Below are 22,295 nucleotides of genomic sequence, written 5' to 3'. Positions count from 1 at the left end.
CCTTGCTTCCTTATCCTCTCCCTTAAGCCCTGCCCCTATGCTTGCCCTCGCACTTTGACACGTGGTGTGAATCACAGGGTTTCCCCCAGCCTGATTCATTCCTGCAGCCAGGACAAGGCTCCCAAACTGGGCAGAGCTCCTCCCTGGTCCCCCAGCCTCCTTCATCCCGAGCTGTCCCCTCTGTGCAGCTCTTGTCCCTTTGGTGCCCCCATACACCTACAGAGGAGTGGTCTCCCGTGGTGCCACAGACACTGGGTAGTGGTTTTCATGGACCAGAGGCAGGCCCATGAAGAGCAACAATCACAAGTTACTCACTTCCAACGGACTTCATTTTGCTCTGGCAAATTGCTCGGAGAACATCTCACTGCCCATGCCCTGAATAAACATCAGCTGCACAAGTAACCTGGTATAATGTGACATGACTTATAAAACTGAACTGCAGTGGCAGTGCGTCTCGTTTCCCACACTTTTTTCGCTGACCTGCCGTAGCTTTCCTGGCTCGAGCATCTCGTTTCCCCCGGAGCACAGCGTGGTGAGTTACTTCCACCGGAGCTATCAAACAGGGAACAGAAAATACCGATGGTGGCTGTGAAGGTACCGCGAAGTAAACTCAGTTGCGGGAAGAAAAATCCCCGCTTTCTTCCTGCGATTAACGCAACGCAGAGCTTACGGGGAGGAAGGGGCGCACACAGCCGCAGGCAGAGCAGCGAACGACTGCCGACAGAGAAACTTAGGGAGGAAACCCGCTCTGCCCTCCGTCCCTTAGCTGCGGCCAGGGGCTGCGCCATCTCCTGCTTTCCCTGTCCCTTACCCTTGCTTCTGCCCCTACCTCTGGGGTGCGGGAGCACCCCTCAGCCCGGGCACCGCCTCACGCTCGGGACGGCGGTTTCTGTGCGATTCCCGAGCCTTCCGCTGACCAGGAGGGAAGGCGCGGTGCGGCGCGGCACGGCCGGGCGGCGGCGGCCAGCATCGAGGAGAACGGCGGGGACACCCTGGCCCCCGCGGGGAACCGGGCCCAGCCCCGACAGCGGCGGGACGGGACGGGACGGGACGGGACCCACGCGGTACCGCCCCCCACCGCCCTGCGCCTGCGCACGCCCCGGATCCGGGGTTTAGCGCCGGGGCAGCTGCGTCGCACCTGGAACCTCCGGTCCTGCCCCCCCGCTCCGTGCTCGGCGCAGCCCGCCTTCCCCCGGCCCGGCCCGGCCCGGCCCGCGGAGCAGGTGGGGAGGGCCGCTCTCAGCGGCAGAGGGGAGCCGGGGGGCGGCGGCGGGCCTGGGGCGGGAGCCGGGCGGAGCGCGGCCTGTGGCTGCGAGGCCCTGGCAGGTCTGGGCGCCGGGCAGGGGGCCGCGGCGGTGCTTCGTGGGCTTCGGCGAGGCCTGAGCAGGCCCGCGGCGGGGCCTTGCTTACCTCCGGGCGGCTGGGGCGGCTGCCCGCGCCCCTCCGCGCCGAGACCCCCGCCCGCCGGCCGGGCCGGTGCAGGGGCCCGCCCGGGGCAGCCCGGCAGTGGCCGAGCTCGCCGGGCTTCGGTCCGCGCCCGCCGGCTGGAAACTTCGCCATGTTTGCGAGAGCAGTTGCTGCTCTGGCTTGACGGGCGAGAAAATCCGTAAATCTCAGGGAGGTTCTTGACTCCTGTATTTTTGGCAGCGCCAGCCGTACCGAGCAGGCTGTGTCTGGGAGGTGGATATCTAAAGGGGTTGTGAAAGGCAGCACTGGAGATGCTTGCCCGTGCTGAGTGAGTCTGTGACTGCCAAGTCATCACCTTATCTCGCAGCTGTCGCTGTTTTGGAGGAGCTTGCGATGTGATTAAGCCACAGCTGATAGGGCAGAAGATGGTCGCACTTAAAAATCTTTTGCTGTTTTGAAAAAGAAGTAGGTTTGTAACCTCAAGTTTATATATTTGCATATAAGGGGTAAGAATGCCACTCTGACTCTTTGGAGAAGTATAACAATCTAGTTTAATGCTATAAAGTTTCACTGAGTTTATAAACAAAAAGCTTTTTCCCCCAGTCTTGTACGTAACTCGGGATGTGGTGGTTCTGTATGCCTGGGACATTGTTTGGGCTTTGTCTATGTACTATTGTGCTGCAGTGCCATAGCAAGCTGAAGGGCACAGTCTTAAACAAAAGCCGCTTATTACATTTTTTAATTTGCCACACTCTAACAGACTCTGTGTTCAAGGGAACTCCAGACAAGTCCAAGGAGACTGGAGTGTATACATCAGTTATGAGGGAGAGACTGGGTCAAAGCACAGCTGTTAAGGAAATAGGGTTTGTGACTTTGGTGACAGTACAGATGCTGTCACATATAAAGATGATATATTCTCAGAACTACTACTGTTCAGCATATAAGTGCTGGATAAAAGAACAAAGTGTTCTTGAGTTTTGGTTAGCTGTAATAAGGTTCAGTGCTTGGTTGGGGGGGAAGCATGTTGGAGGAACACATTGCACTTGAAGGTGGTTGTCTGTTTTCTCATTTGTGAACTGAGACATGTCTCTCCTAAGTCTCTAGCAGTAGAACAACACTGTTAAATTCTAATTATTGAAGCTCAGGTACTGTTGGCATTGGAGGATACATCTGCATTAGTATTTTAATTCAAATAAAGGGTGTGCTCTTGAAATGAGTTCCCAGTCATCCTTGCTTGCTGCACTTTGGTTCATGTCACAGTGTGATCTGGGAGTGTGTGAACTTCCTTTTGGAAGAAGCTAAAACTAGAAGGTGCACTTCAGTTGTGAGTGGGTGTTGTCAGTCTAGACAAGAGCTAGTACGAAATAAACACACAAAAACATAGTGCATAGTAGACTGTGGATGTTGGATCCTCAATAACTGTTTATTTCTATGGACCTGCTGCTTGTTCTGTATTTAGTTGTTAATGTAGACATAACCTGAGCCTACCATCAGTAGAGCAGGTAAGTTGAATACAGTTGTAGCACAACAGCACCAGGGATTGATCCCTAAGCTTTCAGACCTATAACTGTGACAGCTATTGCATAAGCTGCAAGACTCAAGTTTCGTAGCTTAAAGGCTGTAGGTCAGCTACAAGGAGAACAGTAAGCAAAAACCGCATGTGGAATAATCGTCAACAGCTTTTTCAGAAAATTTTTTTCAATAGCTCAATAGTTTTAATTTTCAATTCAAGGATTTCCATTATTGAATGGCTCCCAAACTTAGAATGTTTAAGAAGTGCTGTAGCGGCATAAGGATAAATAGTTTTCCTTCTTGTAAGGATTTAATGACTTAAATGAATAAAATAATGCTGCATATTTGCTGGAACAGTAACTGGGACTGGTTGGCATTTGTTGAATTACTTTTCCCCTTCTACATTCACCTAGCCTTTGTGGCAATATAATGAATTAATGTTTTGCTCGTGTTACCATCACCATATTTGAGATCTTTCTGTTCTGTCTTGAGTGGTTGGTTTAAAATGCTCTGACTTGGTTTGCTCTCTTAATCTTCCTCTTAGGGCTTCCTTTCTCAGTGAACCATCATGATAATTACTAGCAGCCACTTCAAAAATACCACTTACGATGGACAAACTGAAGTTTTGTATACTCTTTTTAAATAATCCTGTTCTCCAAGACACTGGTGAATTAGTGGCTGGTGTCTCTGTGTTAAGTAACTAAAATGGGTTATGGGGATAAGCTGGGCAACTGATTGCCACTGCTGTACAGGTTTATTTTTTTAACTTTGAGTTTGTTTTCCACCTGTTGCAAATTAGGAAGGTTTCCACTTGCATCACTTCATTACAGCCTTTAGTTTCAAGTGTTCTGTGTTTCAAGGTAGTTTCAGTGTCATGGCTGAAAAGCTACAGTAATGAGAAAATTTTAAAATTTGCATAGGTAGCAAAAATGCTTTTGTGATTAATACTTTTTTTAACAAGTCTTTATAAATGCTAGGTATTGCCAGCAGCTATGTTAAAGTAACTCCCATTTTTTCCTTGACTTTCCTGTGAATCAGTTATCTTTTGAGTTAAAGGGAATCATCAGTTTAAACACCTGGAGATCTGTATTTCTAGCTTGGAAACTAGTAGCTGAGCTCATGTTCTCAAAACAAGTCCAACCTAAAAAGCTTATTAGAATTGGGTCTGTAGTGTGTGTAGAATCCACTGAAAACTGCAAACTTGCTTTCTAGAGCCCAGTCTTGATTTTTTTTTTTATACAAAGATTAATGTGTTGTGTGAAAGTCTGTACAATAACAATCCTTTGAAAAGCAGTGCTACACTGTTGCAACCTTTTGCCAGCAGTTGTAGTTTTCTAACTTAAAAGCCTCTTGTTGATCCCCCTTCAACCTGTGCGTATTGGAGGGTCTGAACAAAGCTCCCAGTTAGTTCAGGTTCTTACAGCTTGGGATTGACTCCATCTTGACAGGGCCTTAGAGCTTTGCAGGTCTTAAGGGATCTGAAAAGAGGGCAACAGGAGTGGTGTCGGAGTAATGAACATAGACTAACAGTTACCTGATGTGGAGGAATAAATGCAAGCCATGTTTGAATCTTTCTTCCTGAAAACTTCCTTCTGACTTTTATTTTAGATATGGGAAAATCACTTTCTCACCTGCCTATGCATACATGCAAGGAAGATGGCTATGATGGAAGCACAGTGTCTGATAATATGAGGAATGGGTTAGTTCACTCGGAATCGCACAATGAAGACGGCAGATGTGGCGATGTATCGCAGTTTCCCTACGTGGAATTTACAGGAAGAGACAGTGTCACCTGCCCGACTTGCCAGGGAACGGGAAGAATTCCACGAGGTAAGTTTTCTTATTTCTTCTTTTAACCTATAAATTTACCTCATAACCATGTGCAGTTGTAACTATAATAATCGATAACAAATAGCTCTCCTAATCAAGATGAAGCTTTTTCTGCTTTTTGACTTTTTGGCAATAAGCATTTTGTTATGATTACACTGGATGAATGAAACAAATTGAGTCAGCTTTGGCTGTTACCTGTTGGGTCTTCTCTTGTCTGTACAATGCCAATGTTCCTTGCTTCGTCAGCTTTAAATTCATACATAACCCTAGCTCTTACAAGTTGAATTTGCAAACCTTTATTTTTGTGACATTTTATTGCATCTTTTTTTAGCTACCTATTTTAAACTATTTGAATCGATATATAACTCTGCAAAAATAGCTGCAAATACAGGGAGTGACAAGTAGACCTGTGCTACAACACCTTTTCCCTGATTGTTTATAGTGAATTTTCTTGCCCTCGCTGCTGCCAGTGCCCCTCGATTTCCTTTACCCTCCCTTTGTGCCATCTGTCCCTGCTAGGCAGAGGACCCCAGCTGGGAGCTGAAAATCTATAGGGTCTCTGGATGCCCCAGGAAGTAGTAGGCTGCACAGCGTTAGTCTTCATGCCTAACCATTTTGTTTGCTTGCTGCCCTCATCCTTTGCTTTTCATTTTAATAAAACATTCTGCTTCATTACACTTCTCTCCTATACAGTAAGCTGCCTGAATAGCTATTTAGGAAGAGACCTTTGAAAGGAGAATGCAGGATATCTGAAACTAGGCAAAAGGAGAGTGGCAAATGCAGTGTGCCAAGGCACAGCCTTCTGCTTCAGCTGTAAGATCTTCCCTTCGACGGGGTGGGGAGGAACTGATGAGAAGGTTTCATGTTTGGGACTGCTTTGCTTTTGCCAGAACTCTTATCCAAAATAGATTAATGGGTGTAAAAGCGCTCAGAACTGACTTTGACCAGCAGGTCGGGAAAATTGACTGATGTCTGTGCCATATTGTCCTTGTGCATGTGCTTTAGTCGGATAAGGTTCTGGTATAGTTCACAAATACTTCTGTCTCACCTCCGAATAAGTGGCAGGGGGCACAGGATATTTAAACAGTTGCAAATATCAAGTGTTTCAGCTGTTAAACTTTATGCTACAATGTATTCTTTGAGTACCTCTGACTTCAGCAAACTTGAAGTGTGAAAAGTTACGCAACTAAAAATTATCTTAACCAAAAGACTATAGAGAAGGAAGTTTGTTCTGTTAGTTTGCTAACTTGAAATACTTGATAGTATCAATAGCAAGTTTTACTCAAAACAGTGCTAGCTAAAATGCAGTAATAGTGGGATTCCTATGTTCAAAAGCTTATTTTTTTGACTATAGGATTCTTGGATGTAATGCTTAAACAAATGTGAGTTAATTAATTTATTAAATATTTTGCAGTAATTATTAAAAATGCATGTTGTCCATACATTCTAATGAAATAATGTGATTAAAGCTAGAACTTTAAATGAGTTATTGGAACAAATAGGGCTGTCTTTTTAATTATTTCTCAGTACTTTAGGAAAAAAAAAATCATGTTTTGGCTTTTTGAGGGGAGAGAGGAAAAATTAAGTGTTCACAGAATGACTGCATGACTCGTAGGGAAGACTGTAACACATGATATGATGGTTAAACTGTATAATAAACACATGAAATTGTATTTTGTTACTTGGACAGCTTTAGCTTCTCAGTATGATAAAGTATGAAAGTAGGATTGTGCTATTTTCTTCAAAGGCTGAAGATGCTTCATTGAAGCTGAGATGAAAATCTGTTTTAAATTGGTAGAGGTTTTTTAGAAGGTTGATGTTACATACTACTACCTGCTTAGCATGCTTTGCTCAGCTTAGTGATTCAGCATGGAATCACTTCGAAGTGGTTGATTAGCTAAGTGATAATGCTGGCCAAATTCTGCATTTGGCTTAAAAAATACGAATCTGACTTTGTCTTGAGGCCTCTCTGTTCTCATACAGATGAATCTCAATTCTGTTTTCTTGTACAGCAAATAGCAAAAGCTACACAGGCAGATGTAGTCCACGTATTTTCGACAACTCATCTGTGCTAGTGTTCTTTATTTCTACTGTTAAGATATCCCCCTTTTAAAAATGCTGTCTAGTGAAGTAACTTGTTGCTTGGAGAAATTCCAGTTGATACTTTTTTGACTTCCAGGGTGCTGCAGCTCAGTCCCATGAGAAATGGTTGTATTATACCAGTGATTTCCAGAATGCAGTGTATGTATAACTTGTGTTGCCAAAGCCACCCAAATTGATACACGTATTTTTTTTTTAAACAAACCTGACTTCTGCTTTTCAGAAGAGTACATGTAGAATGCCTTCTGGATCAGTTCTTACTGCCTGAGCTTCTGCATGTTTTGTCCTATGACTTTATATGGTCTAGCGGAGAGAGCTGGAAGCTGTTACGTACCTCCGTTTCTCTGGAGGAAATGGTGCCAGAGGCACGCCACCTCCTGTGCCTGTATGCAGCACAGAGGCAGAATTTGTTGCTGTTTTGGTCTTTGTGGGCTTGGTGTGTTTTCCTCTCCGTGTTGTGTAAGCCGGGCTCTATTTGAGAAAGTGACATAAGCTACAGTAGTATTCTACTTGAGTTGTTACCTGGAATTTAAATGTTTATCTTTAGTGTTTGTTCTTTGGTGCCATTAAGTTATAACGGGCACTCTTTGTTTGAAGTAACTGCAACAATACTTTGTTTGTTTAAATTCTGAAAGAGTGTTTTTTGTTTCCAGGGCAGGAAAATCAGCTGGTAGCATTAATTCCATACAGTGATCAAAGACTGAGGCCAAGAAGAACGTAAGTTAATAGTTAGTTGTGATACGTGAATCTACAGTTAATTCTTCTCTTCCAGTTAAAATTCAGCAATTTAAAGGAGATAGTGTTAAGAAGAATCAAGCGAAAATCACTGGAATGTTTTCTTGCTTTCAGTATTGAAAGAACCCTGCTCATGAGTAATACCAGCCTTAACCTCTAACTCTGGGAGAGTTATTTATTAACAGGTGTGCATACTCCCATCACAGTATGTCTTACGAAGCTAAGTAATACTGTATGATCTCATGTAGATATTTATCTGAATTTCTACGGTAATTATGTAAGTATTTATCAATCTCTGTAGCATCTTAATTGATCTAAGCAGATACATCTTCAGTGTTAAAGTCTGAGTAAAGTGATAACTTCCTTGGGCCACTACTGCAAAATAAGTCACCTAGAAATTCATTTGTAAAGCTCTGAGCAGCTAGCAAAATCAATTAATTCATCATTCTGATGTAGCATATTTAAATTTGTTTTTTCTAGTATCTACTTAAAGGTTTAATTACATTGCTCAGGGCTTCTTGTTCTGACACTTTTTGTTTTTTTTTTTTCCTTAATGTTTGGATGTTTCTGTAGTAAACAAAAATGAATGCCAGAAAAAAAAATACAGTAACTTCACATAATACTATCCTGGATCATATTATCTGATGTAATAGTAGTACAAATTTGAAACATATTACTTTAATGTTCTAATTTTGAGAAAAATGGAGCTTCAGTAGAGCCTTTTATTTGTGTATTTTCTTATTATCACACACACACCTTAGGTTAATTGTGACTTTCCTGTTCCTTAGCAGGAGTCTAACACTTTCCCTGAAAGGCTTTTATGACAAAGAATCCTGTATAAGAGCTTTATTCCTCTTTCTGGGTGTGTTGTGCAAGAGTCTTGCAGAATGACAGAAGTTCTGCTATAAATAAATTTTAAGAGGAAATGCTTATGTTTCAAAGCACATAAATATTCACCTCTTCCATTTTCCTCTTTAAGTTACAAATGTTGAGATAACCCCATGTTTTGAAACTTGATTTGTGATGTATGTACAAGAGTAGCATCTCCTGTTTGAGACATAGACGTGAAGTGCAGCCTCCCCCTTTGGAAGCTAATGGAAGCTAGAAATAGACTGAACTAGTTGTATTGACTGGTCATGCTCCTCATCACTTAAAAGAAAATAATAAGCCACTGTTGTTTAAAGTGCTTTTTGACTCTGAAATGTACTCTTTTTTTTCTCTCCAGAAAGCTCTATGTGACTGCTTCTGTAATTGTATGTTTACTGCTTTCTGGGCTGGCTGTATTCTTCTTGTTTCCTCGCTCAATCGACGTTGAATACATTGGTGTGAAGTCAGTATATGTCACTTATGAACAGGGTAGACGTATAATATATCTAAATATTACGGTAAGTCTAGCTATCTGTTTGGATGTTTGTAATGGATAAATGCAACAAGAGATACTACTGTGACAGTTTAATATACATAGAAATTGTGGTCTAGCTGGTAAGCTTAATTGGTGCCTTAAGTAACACAAGCAGATACAATGACAAGTTTGAAAAATGTAACTGGACCTGCTGTGGCTGGTTCTTGTCGCTGTAGCTAATAGAGGTGTAGTTGCAAGCTACCATTAGGTCTTCTGTTTTCATGGGAACAGTGACTCTGAAGTTCTCTGCATTATTTTTGGAATATGAGTGAAATGTAGTGTGTGTGTGTAGGAATGTTATTAAGTGCTGCCCTGGTATTATGCATCTGTCAAAATTGGTTTTGAGGAAAAATGATTTCTTATCAACCTTAAAACTTAAAGGAGTTCTTTCCACATGCTTCTTGACTCCTTGGTAATGCAGTTGATACAGGATTGCCTAAAGACTTTTTCATTTTAAATAAAGCAAAGCAGCCATGGGAGAAAAGGGTCCTATGATAGCTAAGTTTCCTGAAAGAAATAATTGAGGATAGGAAGAAATGCAGTATTTGCAGTGGAGGGTGGTCACCAGGGAAGTTGTGCAGAAGTTTGTGCTGCTCAATATATTCACGAAAAAAATGGAGAAAGGGGTTAAGTGATGGTCCCTTACCCCCTTCCCCCCCCGCCCCCAGTCCTAGAAGGCAGGAAAAAATATACTTGCATAATTTCAAGTATTACTGTCTCAGGCACAAATTTCAAAATTGTGTGCTCATCAAGATGCACAGAATGGATAGCTGTTAATGTTTTGTTTTGGTTTTTTTCAGAACACACTAAATATAACGAACAACAACTATTACTCTGTTGAAGTGGCAAATATCACAGCCCAAGTTCAGTTTTCAAAAACAGTTATTGGCAAAGCACGGCTAAACAACATCACCAACATTGGTCCTCTGGATATGAAACAGGTAAATAGGATAGGCTTTCAAAGTTGAATACGTGTTAATCTGCATATATAAATCTACTCATCTGTTTTCTTTGCTTTTTTTTTTTTAGATTGACTATATGGTGCCCACAGTCATACAAGATGAAATGAGCTACATGTTGTAAGTGTACTCACCTCTAAATATCACATGGGTCTTATTAAAAATGACAATGGTGCTAAAAACGCCTTTTTTCAAAGTCAGCAGAAATGTATTTGCAGAGATGTTGTGGCATTTTCTTTGTGTGAGTTTAATAGTACTGAAAAATAGTTAAACCATGGTTGTTTCAATAGTTTCATATAGTGGTTTGCTATACCTGGCTCTCAGCACTTTGAATGGTATCTCTGTCCCAATGTTTTAGGCCTTGGTAATAGCTAGGACCCGCAGCTTTCGGGGGTGAAAGTGCACGTGTGTTCCCCAACAAGTTCTCTAATAACTTTCCCACAAATTTCTCTGGCAGTAGAGGGAATATGTGTTTAATTCTATAGAAATTAGAGGCTAATTTGTATTTCTTTTCTTCAGACCATGTGTATACAACATTAAGCAGTGTTTACAGCCTGTCCTTTAAGCGGTTTTATTCATAGCTTCTGAAAGTTCATTTGACCAACGTGACTATTAGCTCAGTACATCTTGGTAACAAAACCAAATGTTAGTTCTCTTACACTGAAATGCAGACTGAACAGAAAGAGTTAACTATTGAGACTTCAGGGCTGTGTGCAGTTCCAGTGGATGCCAGTGCCTTTGGGCTGGGAGGGAACCCTTTAGCTTTGAAGTGTTAAAATAAATTGAAAAAGGTATGAAATAGCAAACTAGGCACTAACTTTAAATAAGCAGAAAGTGGTGTACTTCTGTCACATCTTAAAAGCACATAAGTTAGCTTTATGTAAACACTGAATCCTGTGAATCTGCTAACCCTTTGGATGCATGAGGAATAAATAAATGTGGCCTTCATAGAACTCATGCTAATACCTACCTAGAAGTGCTTTTAGTGCAATAATGCATTGAAACTTCCTTCATGGTCAGTACTGTGGCCTTGATTCCAGTCATGCTACTGAGAGTCTGTTCCCAACAATAGCTGCAACTTTTACCTGCAAGCTGGTGACTAACCTTAGGAAAAACCTGGATGACTTTGGATGTGTGGGGAGATGCAGACAGGCAAGAGCTGCTCTGCCTGCGGCCTGAACTGAATGGATTTCAGGCTCTTCTGCTTGATAGCTGCAGCCTTGGCAATAGTGTGGAATGATGATGCGCTTGCTGATCCAGCTCAGAGGTAGATTGTGCAGTCTTGGAGTAGAGGCAGAGAAACTGTCGTGTGTCAGTGCCAGTAGTCTGTAATGTGGACTTACCCTCCTTCAGGACAGCAAGTGTTTGTGAACGTTACTAGAAGAGCAGACTAATGGGTGATTTGTATGCATGTGAAAATAGTCATTGCTTCAGCACAGTGACGCTAAGCATGGGCTATAACTGGTAATAAGAGGCCCATAACTATAGAAGCTTCTGTCAGTTAAGGATCTAAGTTCTTGTACAGGCTGATACAGCAAGGTCCTGGTGCTTGTGCATAGCACTCCCTAGCTTTGTTGTGATGTGTTTAAAATGTGCTAAACACAATTTGAGCCACACACAAAACTAGAGTTGTTCATTTTCTCCAGATTTTCTGTATGTTACACAGTTGATATCAGTTGACCTCCCTGACCTGTTGACAGTTATTGTTGTTGAAGGGTTTCTGCTCTTTCACTGTATTGTGAGTCTTGAAAGCCTGGGTTTGCTATATGGAGCAACCCTGGAGACAGCAAGTGAGCTCCCTTAGTTTGAACGCCCAGCCAACGTAGCTTCAGCTGGTCTTAGTGGGGTTTTGTATTTGTTACTGTGTTTGGGGTTTTTCTCCACATGCAAATACTTAACTTTCCAGTGAAGGCCCTGGGATAATCTTTGTAATACAGATAGTATTGTGGGTTATAGCATTGGGGGGTTGTACAGTGGATCACATTTCAGTTTAGGTCTTGTGTTAGTCATAACTAGCTAGTTGTTTGGATCCTGGAAAGTATGTGTCCTGTAAAATCAGCTTAGGTTGAATACAGGCGATCTTAGGGACCTGACGTGTCTGCATACAATCATCTGGATTCAGCAGACTTGTATGATGAAATCAGCATCATACAGGGCATTTCCACACATCTATTTTAGAGAGCTGGCTCAATGTGGAGTTTACATTCAATGTAGTTTCCTAGCTACAGTTTTGTCCTGTGTTTGGTTTTTGGGTTTTTTTTGGTTGGTTGGTTTGTGTGTTTTGGTTTTTGAAAACATTTATTTCCAGATAATCTGAACTTAAAAAAACCCCAGTATATTGGTGTTGTACCTCTCTGCTTGTCAGCCCATATGTGCTGTTGGATACAAGCTGGCTTTATATTATGTTGCAATATTCTGCAATATTTATATTCTGGATTAGAAACTATATAACTGAGAATATCTGGCATTATGGTCTAACTAAATCTTGTTTTAAGCCTAGTAGGAAAAAAATCAAAATATTTGTCATTACTACAGATACCAATATAAAACAACTTTTAATACCTAACTGTTCTATTTGTATTTTCGTACAATTTGGATCACCTGTGTTCATTCACAGTTTAATACTTCATCATATGTTTGTTGGTGCTGGGGAAAAGAATGACAATGGCATGCAAATATTGTGAGTGGCTGCCATGCAATCTTATTGCACTGATCACATGCCTTTCATTCCAGAGCTGATAAATTTGTGACCAAGAGCAATTGATTTAAGGGGGGGGAAGTATACACTTACATACTGCTCTGTATAACTGGTATGTAGGTGCATGTCAGAAAATGTAAGTCTGAAAAGGGTATCTCGCAAGAGAACAGTAACTCTGACTTTAAAATCTCTGCAGATTAGTTAAAGGTTACTGTCCTGGTTTTGGCTGGGATGGAGTTAATTTTCTTCTTAGTAGGTGGCACAGTGCTGTGTTTTGGATTTAGTGTGAGAATAATGTTGATAACACACTGATGTTTTAGTTGTTGCTAAGTAGCGCTTATCCGAAGTCAAGGATTTTTCAGTTTCCCATGCTCTGCCAGCAAGCAGGTGTACAAGAAGCTGGGAGGGAGCATGGCCAGGGCAGCTGACCCGAACTAGCCAAAAGGATATTCCATACCATAGAACATCATGCTCAGTATATAAACGGGGGACGGTTGGCCGGGAGGGGCCAATCGCTTCTGGGGCATCGGTCAGCGGGTGGTGAGCAATTGCATTGTGCATCACTTGTCTCTTCTTGGGTTTTATTTCTCTTTTTTTTTGTTATATTCCTTTTCATTACTATTATTATATTTTTTTTATTATTAGTTAGTATTGTGTATTGTTTTACTTTAGTTATTAAACTGTTGTTATCTCAACCCATGAGTTTTACTTTTTTTTTTTTTCCCAATCCTCCTCCCTATCCCACTGGGAGGGGGGAGGGATGAGCGGCTGCATGGTGCTTAGTTGCTGACTGGGGTCAAACCACGACAGTCACTTGGCGTAATACAGAAGTGGATGAGTGAGGGGGGAAAAAAAAAAGGGACTTTCCTATATTCTTGATACTTTTTGAGCAAGAATAGCAAGACTTCAGGACTTTCTTCGCAGAAATTGCTGCTTTTACATGAAAAGATGCTGAAGTTGGCATAACACTGATCTTTTTGTTGTAAATTTTCCTTTCTATATATAAATTTCACATGAAGTGAAATTGCAGCAAATTATGTCTATATCCCTTCATAGTAAAAGTCTTCATCAGTGACAAAGTGATTATCGACATGCTTTAATGTAGTGGTTCAGGTTAATTTTGGTTAGCTTCTGAAAGATGGAGCGAACGCTTTCACAGGACACTTTTGTTGGCAAGTATTACATGTAAGCAAGCATATGTGAAAGCAAGACTATGTATATAAAAGTAGACCTAGGTAAGTATACAGTCACTGGCAGTGTTTTTCGACAAGTGTTTTAGTTGCCATTGCTAGCAACTCTACAGTCTCTATATACACAGGTAGAAGAATTTCCAGTTGAAGCCACAGCTCTTGCTTTTTACGTAATTACCTGTAAAAGCTCAATGCAAATCTAACAATTGTTTTTCTTTTTTGCAGTGACTTCTGTACTTTAGCATCTATCAAAGTGCATAACATAGTAGTGATGATGCAGTAAGTATGGAAACTTCCTATTTGTTGGAAACAACTTTAAAAGCCGTGTAATTCTCATTGAAATATTACTCAGCAATACTTAATCTTGGAGTCTGTGCATCATAGATAAGATGAAATCACTTGCTTTCTAGAGTAGTAGCTTCAGAGTTCTTGAAACTCAACTATGTCTTTTGACAGGTTCTGGTGGTGTAAAGACACTTGAATAGGTGGAACTGTTATTACTGTATCTGCTCTGGAGGTGGGCTGTAGCCGTAGAGCTACTAAGGTCTCAAATACTTTGAAATGAGTTTGTGTATCAACCACTGTTGAAAAATTGCCGAGATCTTCATGATCTTGAAGTAGTTACAGGCTTTAGTACTCTGCCAGAGTCTGCTTTTCATGACTGATTGCATAAATAGCAGCATGGTGGGATCTTTTTTTTGGGGGGGGGGGGGGGGGAGGGAGGTGTACACCAACCATGGCTGTAGCTTCTCTAATTATTTGCTTTCTCCTCGCAAAGCAAAGTATTGATGAGTAAACCTCAGCGTTACCATCTTCTTTAGAAAAAAAGTCTGTGCTCAGGGAACCAAATGTCTTTCATGGAGAACATCTATAGTGGTAAACTAGTATTGTTTTTAACCTTATTTAAAACTTGTTTTGTTGCAAAACTTTTTCCTTAAAAACCCTAGTAGTGTAAAAACACTGATCTTTAGAATAGGAAACTCAAGCCTCTTACAAAACAAATATCTCTTCTGCTTTGTCTTTTTAAGAGTGACTGTGACAACCTCTTACTTTGGCCACTCTGAGCAAATATCCCAGGAGAGATACCAGTATGTGGACTGTGGAGGAAACACAACCTACCAGCTGGGCCAGTCAGAATATTTAAATGTACTTCAGCCTCCGCAATAAAAGCACCTGTTGGTTAGTGTGGAATGACTGCTGTTGATGCTTGCAGAGATCCTTTGAATAGGACTGGTACTACGTGAAGGGGAGAGTATGTGCATGTAAAGCATAGCGAACATGGTGACCTGTTCACTTTAGGTGCAAAGAGGGAAAAGGTGCAAAATGTATATAGATGCACTTGTTAAATGTTGTGTTTTCCCCTTCTGTTTGCTTTCTATTACTGTAAGCACTTCTGTCAAGTTGTGTGATGGGAGGGAGAGGGGGAATAACAGATTCTTGAACTGAATTGAGACCTTTCCTTACAGTGTGGTACATCAACTTAGAGTAACTGTGTGTATGTCTGTGTTTAGGTGAAATGTGTCACTAATGAGCATTTTAGAAAAATTGATACTCATAAATCTTAAGTTTATACTGCAGTTCTTGATATTTGACTATTGAAACTGGCAGTATTACTGCTTAAGTAACAAGATTACTTTGAGGTATCTGGGTGTGAAACTTTTATTAGTAACCCAGTGGCGATAGTTCTTTATTTTGGGATTCTACTTTTCGTTTGCTATACATGATTAGAGGTGACATGCAGTCTGTGAAAGCCAGGAAAGCTCTCTTGGATGACACTATACTTGAATGTGCAACTTCTAGAATCTGGCATCTTTTCATTCATATTCCCCCCTGCTACCTCTGGGATGTTGTAAGGAGAATGTATGTTGTTAGATTTAAAGTTGGGTTTAAAAACAACCCCCAGAATCATTACTGACAAAGAAAAAATCAAGACTATAGGAAATGAATGGGTGAAGACTTTGACAGTGTCTTTCTACTTTGTTTTGTTGTAAACTTTTGAGTACAGCTATTAAAATCAAGATTGTGCAGTTGGAACTAGGTGGGAAATTGTTTGAGCATGGGTTTGGGCAGCTTGATGTAAATTTTCATCATTTTTATTGTTTTAATATACTGTGTATTTAAGCTACTTATAAGTGTTAGTATGTTGGAGTGTGTATATTTAGTGCACAGGCTCAGTAAGCAATGCAGTAGTTATCTGAATCTCCAGAGCACTCACAGATCACATCAAAATTATGTAAGGGAGAATAAAGTAATTCTTTCTGTAAGAGTAAATGCTGATGTAATCTTGAGACTGACTTATAACAAAGCTATTAAATAGTTTCAGTAGAATAGTTTGCACAGTGAGAATTTCTGGGGTTGTTATCAAACATGGTGATTTTAAATTTTGGGTCCAAAGTTGCTTGACTTCTGAAGGCTGACTGTTCTAAGGGTTAGGTACAAAACCTTCTAATTAACTAGATCAGGATTGTTTTATTTCTGAATTAGATAAGATGCAGCTGTAAGAAGGTACTATTGAGACTTGTTGCATTGTAATGACTAATATATTTTTTAAAATAGATATTGCGGTTTTTATGCTGCCCATCTCCTGGAAATAAGCTATATAAAATGAATTAGCAATAAACACTATGGAAAAAGGCTGCTGAGTAACTTCTTGCAACTAACAATCTCTTATGCTCCAGTACTTCAGTGAAGGTACATGTCTATATTACTCTTTTCTTTATCGGCCTTTCTCAGGTGGACCTAATTGGGTGGATGGGGAAAAGAATATCAATGATGTAAGACTGATTTAAAAGAAATTAAGTAACCATACAAAAAAACCCTCCTCTGTTTGAATTGCTATGAGCTCTTATTCTGAATGTTTATGAAAAATTTTGGAACCTAAACTGTCAGTTTCATATAATTGTTGATAAGATGAAGATGTCAGCTTTTGGCTTTGGAGAACTTCTGGAACTGGAATAGTCAATCTGATGACTTACTGTAGTTACGTTCTGAAAATTATTCTTGAATCTGGGCACTTAAAAGTAAGCATTCTTTATTCCAGCTTAGAATCATAAGGGAAACCAGTTCCCAATTGACTCTGGTCTTCCTAGAGGATAGATGAGGTTCAGTCCTGTGGCTGATAAATCGCATGCAGAAGCTTGTCTGATGGTCTGAAAAGATACAGGTGATAACTAAAGACCAGGATAGTGGGGAGTTGGCTAGAAGCAGAGAGGTAAACTCTTCTATGTTATCTGTTGTAGAAAGTTTTGCTTATATTGGGGAGTAGGGAGAGAATTCTGGTTTAAGTCATGTCAGATCTGAAGTCTGCCAGCAAGTGATAGGAGTTTTTTCTTCTAGGCCTAAGTATTTACACCTAGAGTGTTGGTTTTGTTTGTTTGCGGTTTGCTGTTTTGTGGTGTTTTTTAAAGTAGGAAAAGAAGGAAACAGCTCTAGGCAGATATTTATAGCAATTTAACACAAATTTTTCTTCAAAGGATAAAAGGTAATCTAAAATAACTGGAATGGCACAATGATAAAATTATTTGGTGACAGTAGTGAATGCTGCTTGAACAAGCATGGGAGGGGAGCTTACACTGTTACACAGTGTTGAGACTCAAACTGACCTTTGAAAGTTTGGCAGACATGCTGAGCAAAATACTTAAATCTGTGGATCTTACATTGTGTGAAATGCTTGGTATTGGCTAATTTAAAGAATTGTGAGTGGAATTATTCTTTTCCATGTATGTGGCGGAAGGGGGAAGATACAACTCTTAATGTCTGTCATCTGGGATATTTAAAGGATGTAAACTTTAACACCATCAATTTGTAGTAGACTTACTGAATGACTAAGAGTTCTCATCTTAAAAAATAAAGGGTGGGGTAAAGATCCTATTGATGAATCCTCAAATTAAGTCAGTTACAGGAGAATCAGAGGCTTAAGGTTCTGCATGCGCTAGTATGTCCTTGCAAAACTGTCAGCATATTACTAACCAAACAAGGCAAGTATTTGAATTTAACTACTAATTTTAATATAACACCTTGTCAGATAAGCATGTGTTAACTTAACTTAGACTTGATTTCTGTGGCTGAGCTTGGAAACATGCTAAGGGAGCAAGGGAAGCCAGTATTAACTTGTATAACTTTGTAAACAAGCTATGAGAATAGATCCAAGTGACAGACCTGTAATTACTTCACGTTTATTTTTTATCTTGATTTTAAAATAAAAAAGGCAAGCCTTTCAGTTCACTGTAAATCAGTAAGTACAAATTCTTTCCAGAAGGTCAGCTTGAAGAATCGTAATTTTTTTCTGGTTTGTTTTCCTATGTGTCAGATGGCTTCTGAAGGACTTCTGAAGTGATTCATATTTCACTTGTAACTTCCCTATAATCTTCAAATACTATCGAATATATATATACTGGCATTGTAGTGTTGTGTTTCAAGGGACTTATTTCTAGTATAATTCTTTTCACTTGGATTTTTTTGTAGCAATTCCTGTACTAAAACCTGTTGCACTTTAAAATGGAGGCTGTTAGTTATCTCTTAAAACAGTGGTCCAGATGTTGCACTGTAATGGCACAATTGGAAAACAAAAGTTAGTGTATTCTCTATAGAATAACTGTAAAATTTCAAGATTATAACTTAAGGTAAATTAATATGGAACACTTAAATGCATAAAAATGTTGGCTATTTGGCCATTCTGACCTGGAGAACAAAATTATTTTACATTTTAAATATGATGCTTTAAAAATAAATGAATGAATGAAGCCACCAAACAAACTCAAAGATCTAACCATCAAATATCCATTTGGAGAGATTTAAAGGGAAGTGCTCTTACTAAAAAACGTAGTACCTGACACTTACTCTTGAATTCCTGGTGTGAGGAAAAGCCTGTAGAAGCTCATTCATGATTTGTTTACTCGTCTTGATATTGAGGGGATAGTTGCTTAATTCTTTATCTTTTGTGAAGACAAGCATAACTATCTTTTTCCTGTGTGGTATAGGTTTGAAGTTCTTAATGCACTTCTGACGTATGCATGACCTTGCTGTTAATGTTGTGGTGTTTATATTTTGCAGCCTTATGTTGGCAGACTTAAGTACATGCCTTAGTTGACTTTGCTCCAAATTGTCCTTGAAGTTCTGCAAGTGAATAAATTTTGTCATAGTAGTACATTGCAAACATGACTGGGCTTTTTAGCCTGTGGTGTATAAAGCTAACTGTTTAAGCACTGAATCTGTAACTGCTTGGATTGAACTGTTAGGGTCTTTAACCATCTGACTGAAGTCTTGTGCCCTCATGATGGAAAGGATGGTGCCTGGAGTAATATGACAGAGATTTCTAGATTCAGAAAATGTTAAAAGAAAAACAATGTTATTTCTTATTCAGCACTTAAGGCTTCCTTTTTTTTTTTTTTTGTAGTGGCGATGGGGGAGTTACTTGTGGTTTTGCTTTTCTTCCCACCCCCCAAATCTGTAGTGGGCCATCTGTCTGTTCCCAGACAGCATCTTCTGAAATGGGTGACTTGTTTCAGAGTTGGGCAGCTTAACATCAATTGGACTGGACTTCAAGAGTTAAGAGATAAGACTAGCAGTAATACCTCTAAGAACTAAATTTTTTACTTGCCTGTCTAACAAAATGCTACAACCCTAGCAATGCTTCCATGCTTACTGTTACTTCTGAAAGGGAAGGATAAGTAATGTAAGTGCAACCAACATACTTCAATAATGGACTACAGCAACCAGCAAAATATTTGTTAGTGTTGGCCCTGATCATGCTAAAAAATCTAGATTGGTTTTTTTGGCTTTCCGGGGGGAGGAATAAAACCCAAGCCAAAACCCAACCAAAACATGTTGAAAACAATAATTTGGGTATGGCAAAAACATCCACTTTTTGTCTACTTGAGAAGTCACCTTCCTGTTTTACCTTTAGCTGGGGAATTTTGGTCATTACCAGAGGTGTAGTTTGGAGTAGTTTGTTCTGCCGCCCTACAGCTTTTGCCATGTAAACCTGCTTTTCTGCCTATAGGCAGGCCTGTTGGACAGGAACAGTTGTCTGCAAGGAATCTCTACAATTAGAGTTAGTGTCGGGCCCTACAGGGTAGTGTGAGACCGCTCAGTGGCAGTAACATACTGATCCTCATACTGTCCTCTTCCACCAACCATCATAAGGGTCTTACAACCTGGATGCACAAGTCTTTTGGGTACTGAAACTGCTTTTGCTTTGCATGGGCAGGGATATTTAGTGTCAGACATGCAAGTATATTATGGTGCCTGAGTATCCTGGGTCTGACTGTCAGTGATTTAGTTCTTTTTGTTTTGTTTAAGGAAGCAAACTTAACCACTGTTAACATCCACTGTACAGAGTGTGCATATAATAGCTTGAGATATGTATAGAAATACTCATGAGTGATAACTATTTTTGTAACTTAAGAATTGTAAACTGTTGTTCTTGTAACTGTGTAGCAAACAATCTATCAACTTAAGCATGATAAACACTCTAGAAGTCAAGGGGTATTTGGGAATGACTTGTACGACACAGAAGCTATCTTAATGTAAGTTAACTGGGACAAGGGATCTTGTTTAGAGGCTCAAAATCTGGAGTTAACTTCATTATGAATATGTTTCTAGACAGGATTGTTTGACTCAAAGAATGATATTAAATTTTCTATTTAAAAAATGCTTGGGTCATGGATTTCTTTTTTTAAACTGACTTATTTTTCTCTCTTCCTTCCCTGTCTCCCACAAGTTTTCTTCCTGTCTCCCCATATTTTTCCCACAAGCTTTCATGTATTTTCAATGGTATTTCAATTTTTGTAACTATTGGCAATCTACTTTTTTTGATACTATGCCTTATTGTGTTAAGTCTGTAATAAACTGGAGTATCTAAAAGCCAAGCACCATATGTGAGTAACTTACTGTTGTCTGACTGCACTACTAAAGTAACCGAGTTAAAACCCTAGGCTGTTGTGGTGGTTTGACCCAAGCTAGCAAGTGAGCCCCGACTCATACACTCTTCCCCCTGGTGGGATGGTGGAGAGGATGAAAAGGACAAAAGCAAGAAAACTCATGGGTCAGGATAAAGACAGTTTAATAGGGGAAGCAAAGCTCTGTGCACAAGCAAAGCAAAATAAGGAATTTATTTCCTATCAGCAGGCAGGTGTTTGTAATGGGAAGACAAACACCATAACCCCAAATGTCCCTCCTTCCTCCTCCTTTCCCCGAGCTTTTATTGCTGAGCACGATCCCATATGGAATATCCCTTTGGTCAGCTGGGGCATCTGTCCTGGCTGTGTCCCCACCCCAGCTTATTCACCAACCCCAGCCTACTCACTGCAGGGTTGGGCGGAGAGGGGGAAAAAAGAGGAGGTGGCGATGAAAAAGGAAACCTCTGTGCTGTGGGAGCACTGCTCAGCAGTAGCCAAAACACTGGTGTGTTATCAACACTGTTTTAGCCACAAACCCAAAACACAGAACTATATGGGGTGCTATGAAGAAAATGGACTCCATCCCAGCCAGACCTGGTACAGCCATTTGCAGTTATTTTAAGGAACCATTATTGCCTAAAAGCTTTAATCTTTAAAAGCTGGACAGCAAAGAACATGGCTTTGAAACATTCAAAACATTCATAATATTCAGATGTTACAGGTAGTCTTACACAGATGTTTTGGAACACTTTAGTGGGTTTTTTAAGGTTTCTCCTGGAGAAACCTCTTGTATATTCATGACTGCTACACTGGTTTTCTGGTATGGGTAACTAATGGGGATCTCAGTGTGTAGGGGTGTTTTTGGCTGTTTTGTTTCAGCTTGTGGATCTCTTTAAAAAGGCTTTTTTTTTTTTTTTTTTTAAACTAAGTTTAGATGGGAAAATAATCACAGTCATGCTTGCTATTTTCTTTTTCGTATAGTCCTTTTTCCTTCCCAGAGTTGTCATAACCATTGTCCAAACTTTCCTATTTGGACAAACCCTTTATTGAACACTGTAAATTGGAGAACAGTAACCTTTAAGCAGTATTTCACTATATATAAATAAGAGCTTGGAGACACGTGAAGAACTGCTGCTCTCTTGTTCTACCTGTCTGGGCACAGGTAGGCAAAAGTGTATATTCAGCAGTGAACAGTTTTATTTGACCCAAATACTTCATGATTTGGATTCCTCTCCTGTTTTTTTTCTGTCAGGAGCAGGTAGAGGAGTACAAAGGTGAATTCCTACCAGGCAAATTTCAAACATCATCTTGTCTGCCTGCAGAGTGTGAGAAGGATTGAAAGGGAATACACTGATAGATGGGAATAGGTAAACAAATGTGAATTTGGGCAGGTTTAAAGACCTAAAAATTGCTATTCCAGAACACCCAAAGTAGGTGTTTTGACATCTACTACTGAAAGATCTGACATGTTAAAATGGCCTAGTTTCAAAGACCTGACAATGATAGAAACTTCTGAAAGGTTTTGGAGGTTTCCCTGGCTAGCTGGAGGTTGCTTTCCTTTTA

The 22,295-nt window shown here is 40.2% G+C and overlaps 1 protein-coding gene across 2 annotated transcripts; it reads left to right on the top strand.

Annotated features, from left to right (window-relative positions):
* Nucleotides 1–1,181: 1,181 nt before the first annotated feature.
* TMEM106B (transmembrane protein 106B) lies at nucleotides 1,182–20,702 on the top strand. 2 transcript variants are annotated; one of them, XR_007766063.1, is made up of 9 exons: nucleotides 1,182–1,223; nucleotides 4,528–4,749; nucleotides 7,503–7,566; nucleotides 8,810–8,969; nucleotides 9,787–9,927; nucleotides 10,016–10,065; nucleotides 14,059–14,112; nucleotides 14,862–16,524; nucleotides 19,229–20,702. XR_007766063.1 is itself a non-coding variant. In XM_050892086.1 (8 exons), the coding sequence occupies exons 2-8, from the start codon at nucleotides 4,530–4,532 to the stop codon at nucleotides 14,998–15,000; spliced, it is 828 nt and encodes a 275-aa protein (XP_050748043.1). In that variant the 5' UTR covers nucleotides 1,182–1,223; nucleotides 4,528–4,529; the 3' UTR covers nucleotides 15,001–20,702. The 2 variants fall into 2 exon arrangements, 1 of the variants encoding a protein (XP_050748043.1); XM_050892086.1 differs by having other exon boundaries at nucleotides 14,862–20,702.
* Nucleotides 20,703–22,295: the final 1,593 nt, after the last annotated feature.

This window comes from Gymnogyps californianus, chromosome 2 (genome assembly GCF_018139145.2).
Source record: "Gymnogyps californianus isolate 813 chromosome 2, ASM1813914v2, whole genome shotgun sequence".
Taxonomy (NCBI): Eukaryota; Metazoa; Chordata; class Aves; order Accipitriformes; family Cathartidae; genus Gymnogyps; species Gymnogyps californianus.
Note: the sequence above shows the minus strand (reverse complement) of the source record. Positions and strands in the feature narration are given on the sequence as shown.

Coding starts and splice junctions, on each gene's coding strand:
- TMEM106B (XM_050892086.1), top strand. CDS start 4,530: ATGGGAAAATCACTTTCTCACCTGCCTATGCATACATGCAAGGAAGAT. Junction 4,750..7,502: donor AACGGGAAGAATTCCACGAG/GTAAGTTTTCTT, acceptor TTTTGTTTCCAG/GGCAGGAAAATCAGCTGGTA. Junction 14,113..14,861: donor AACATAGTAGTGATGATGCA/GTAAGTATGGAA, acceptor TGTCTTTTTAAG/AGTGACTGTGACAACCTCTT.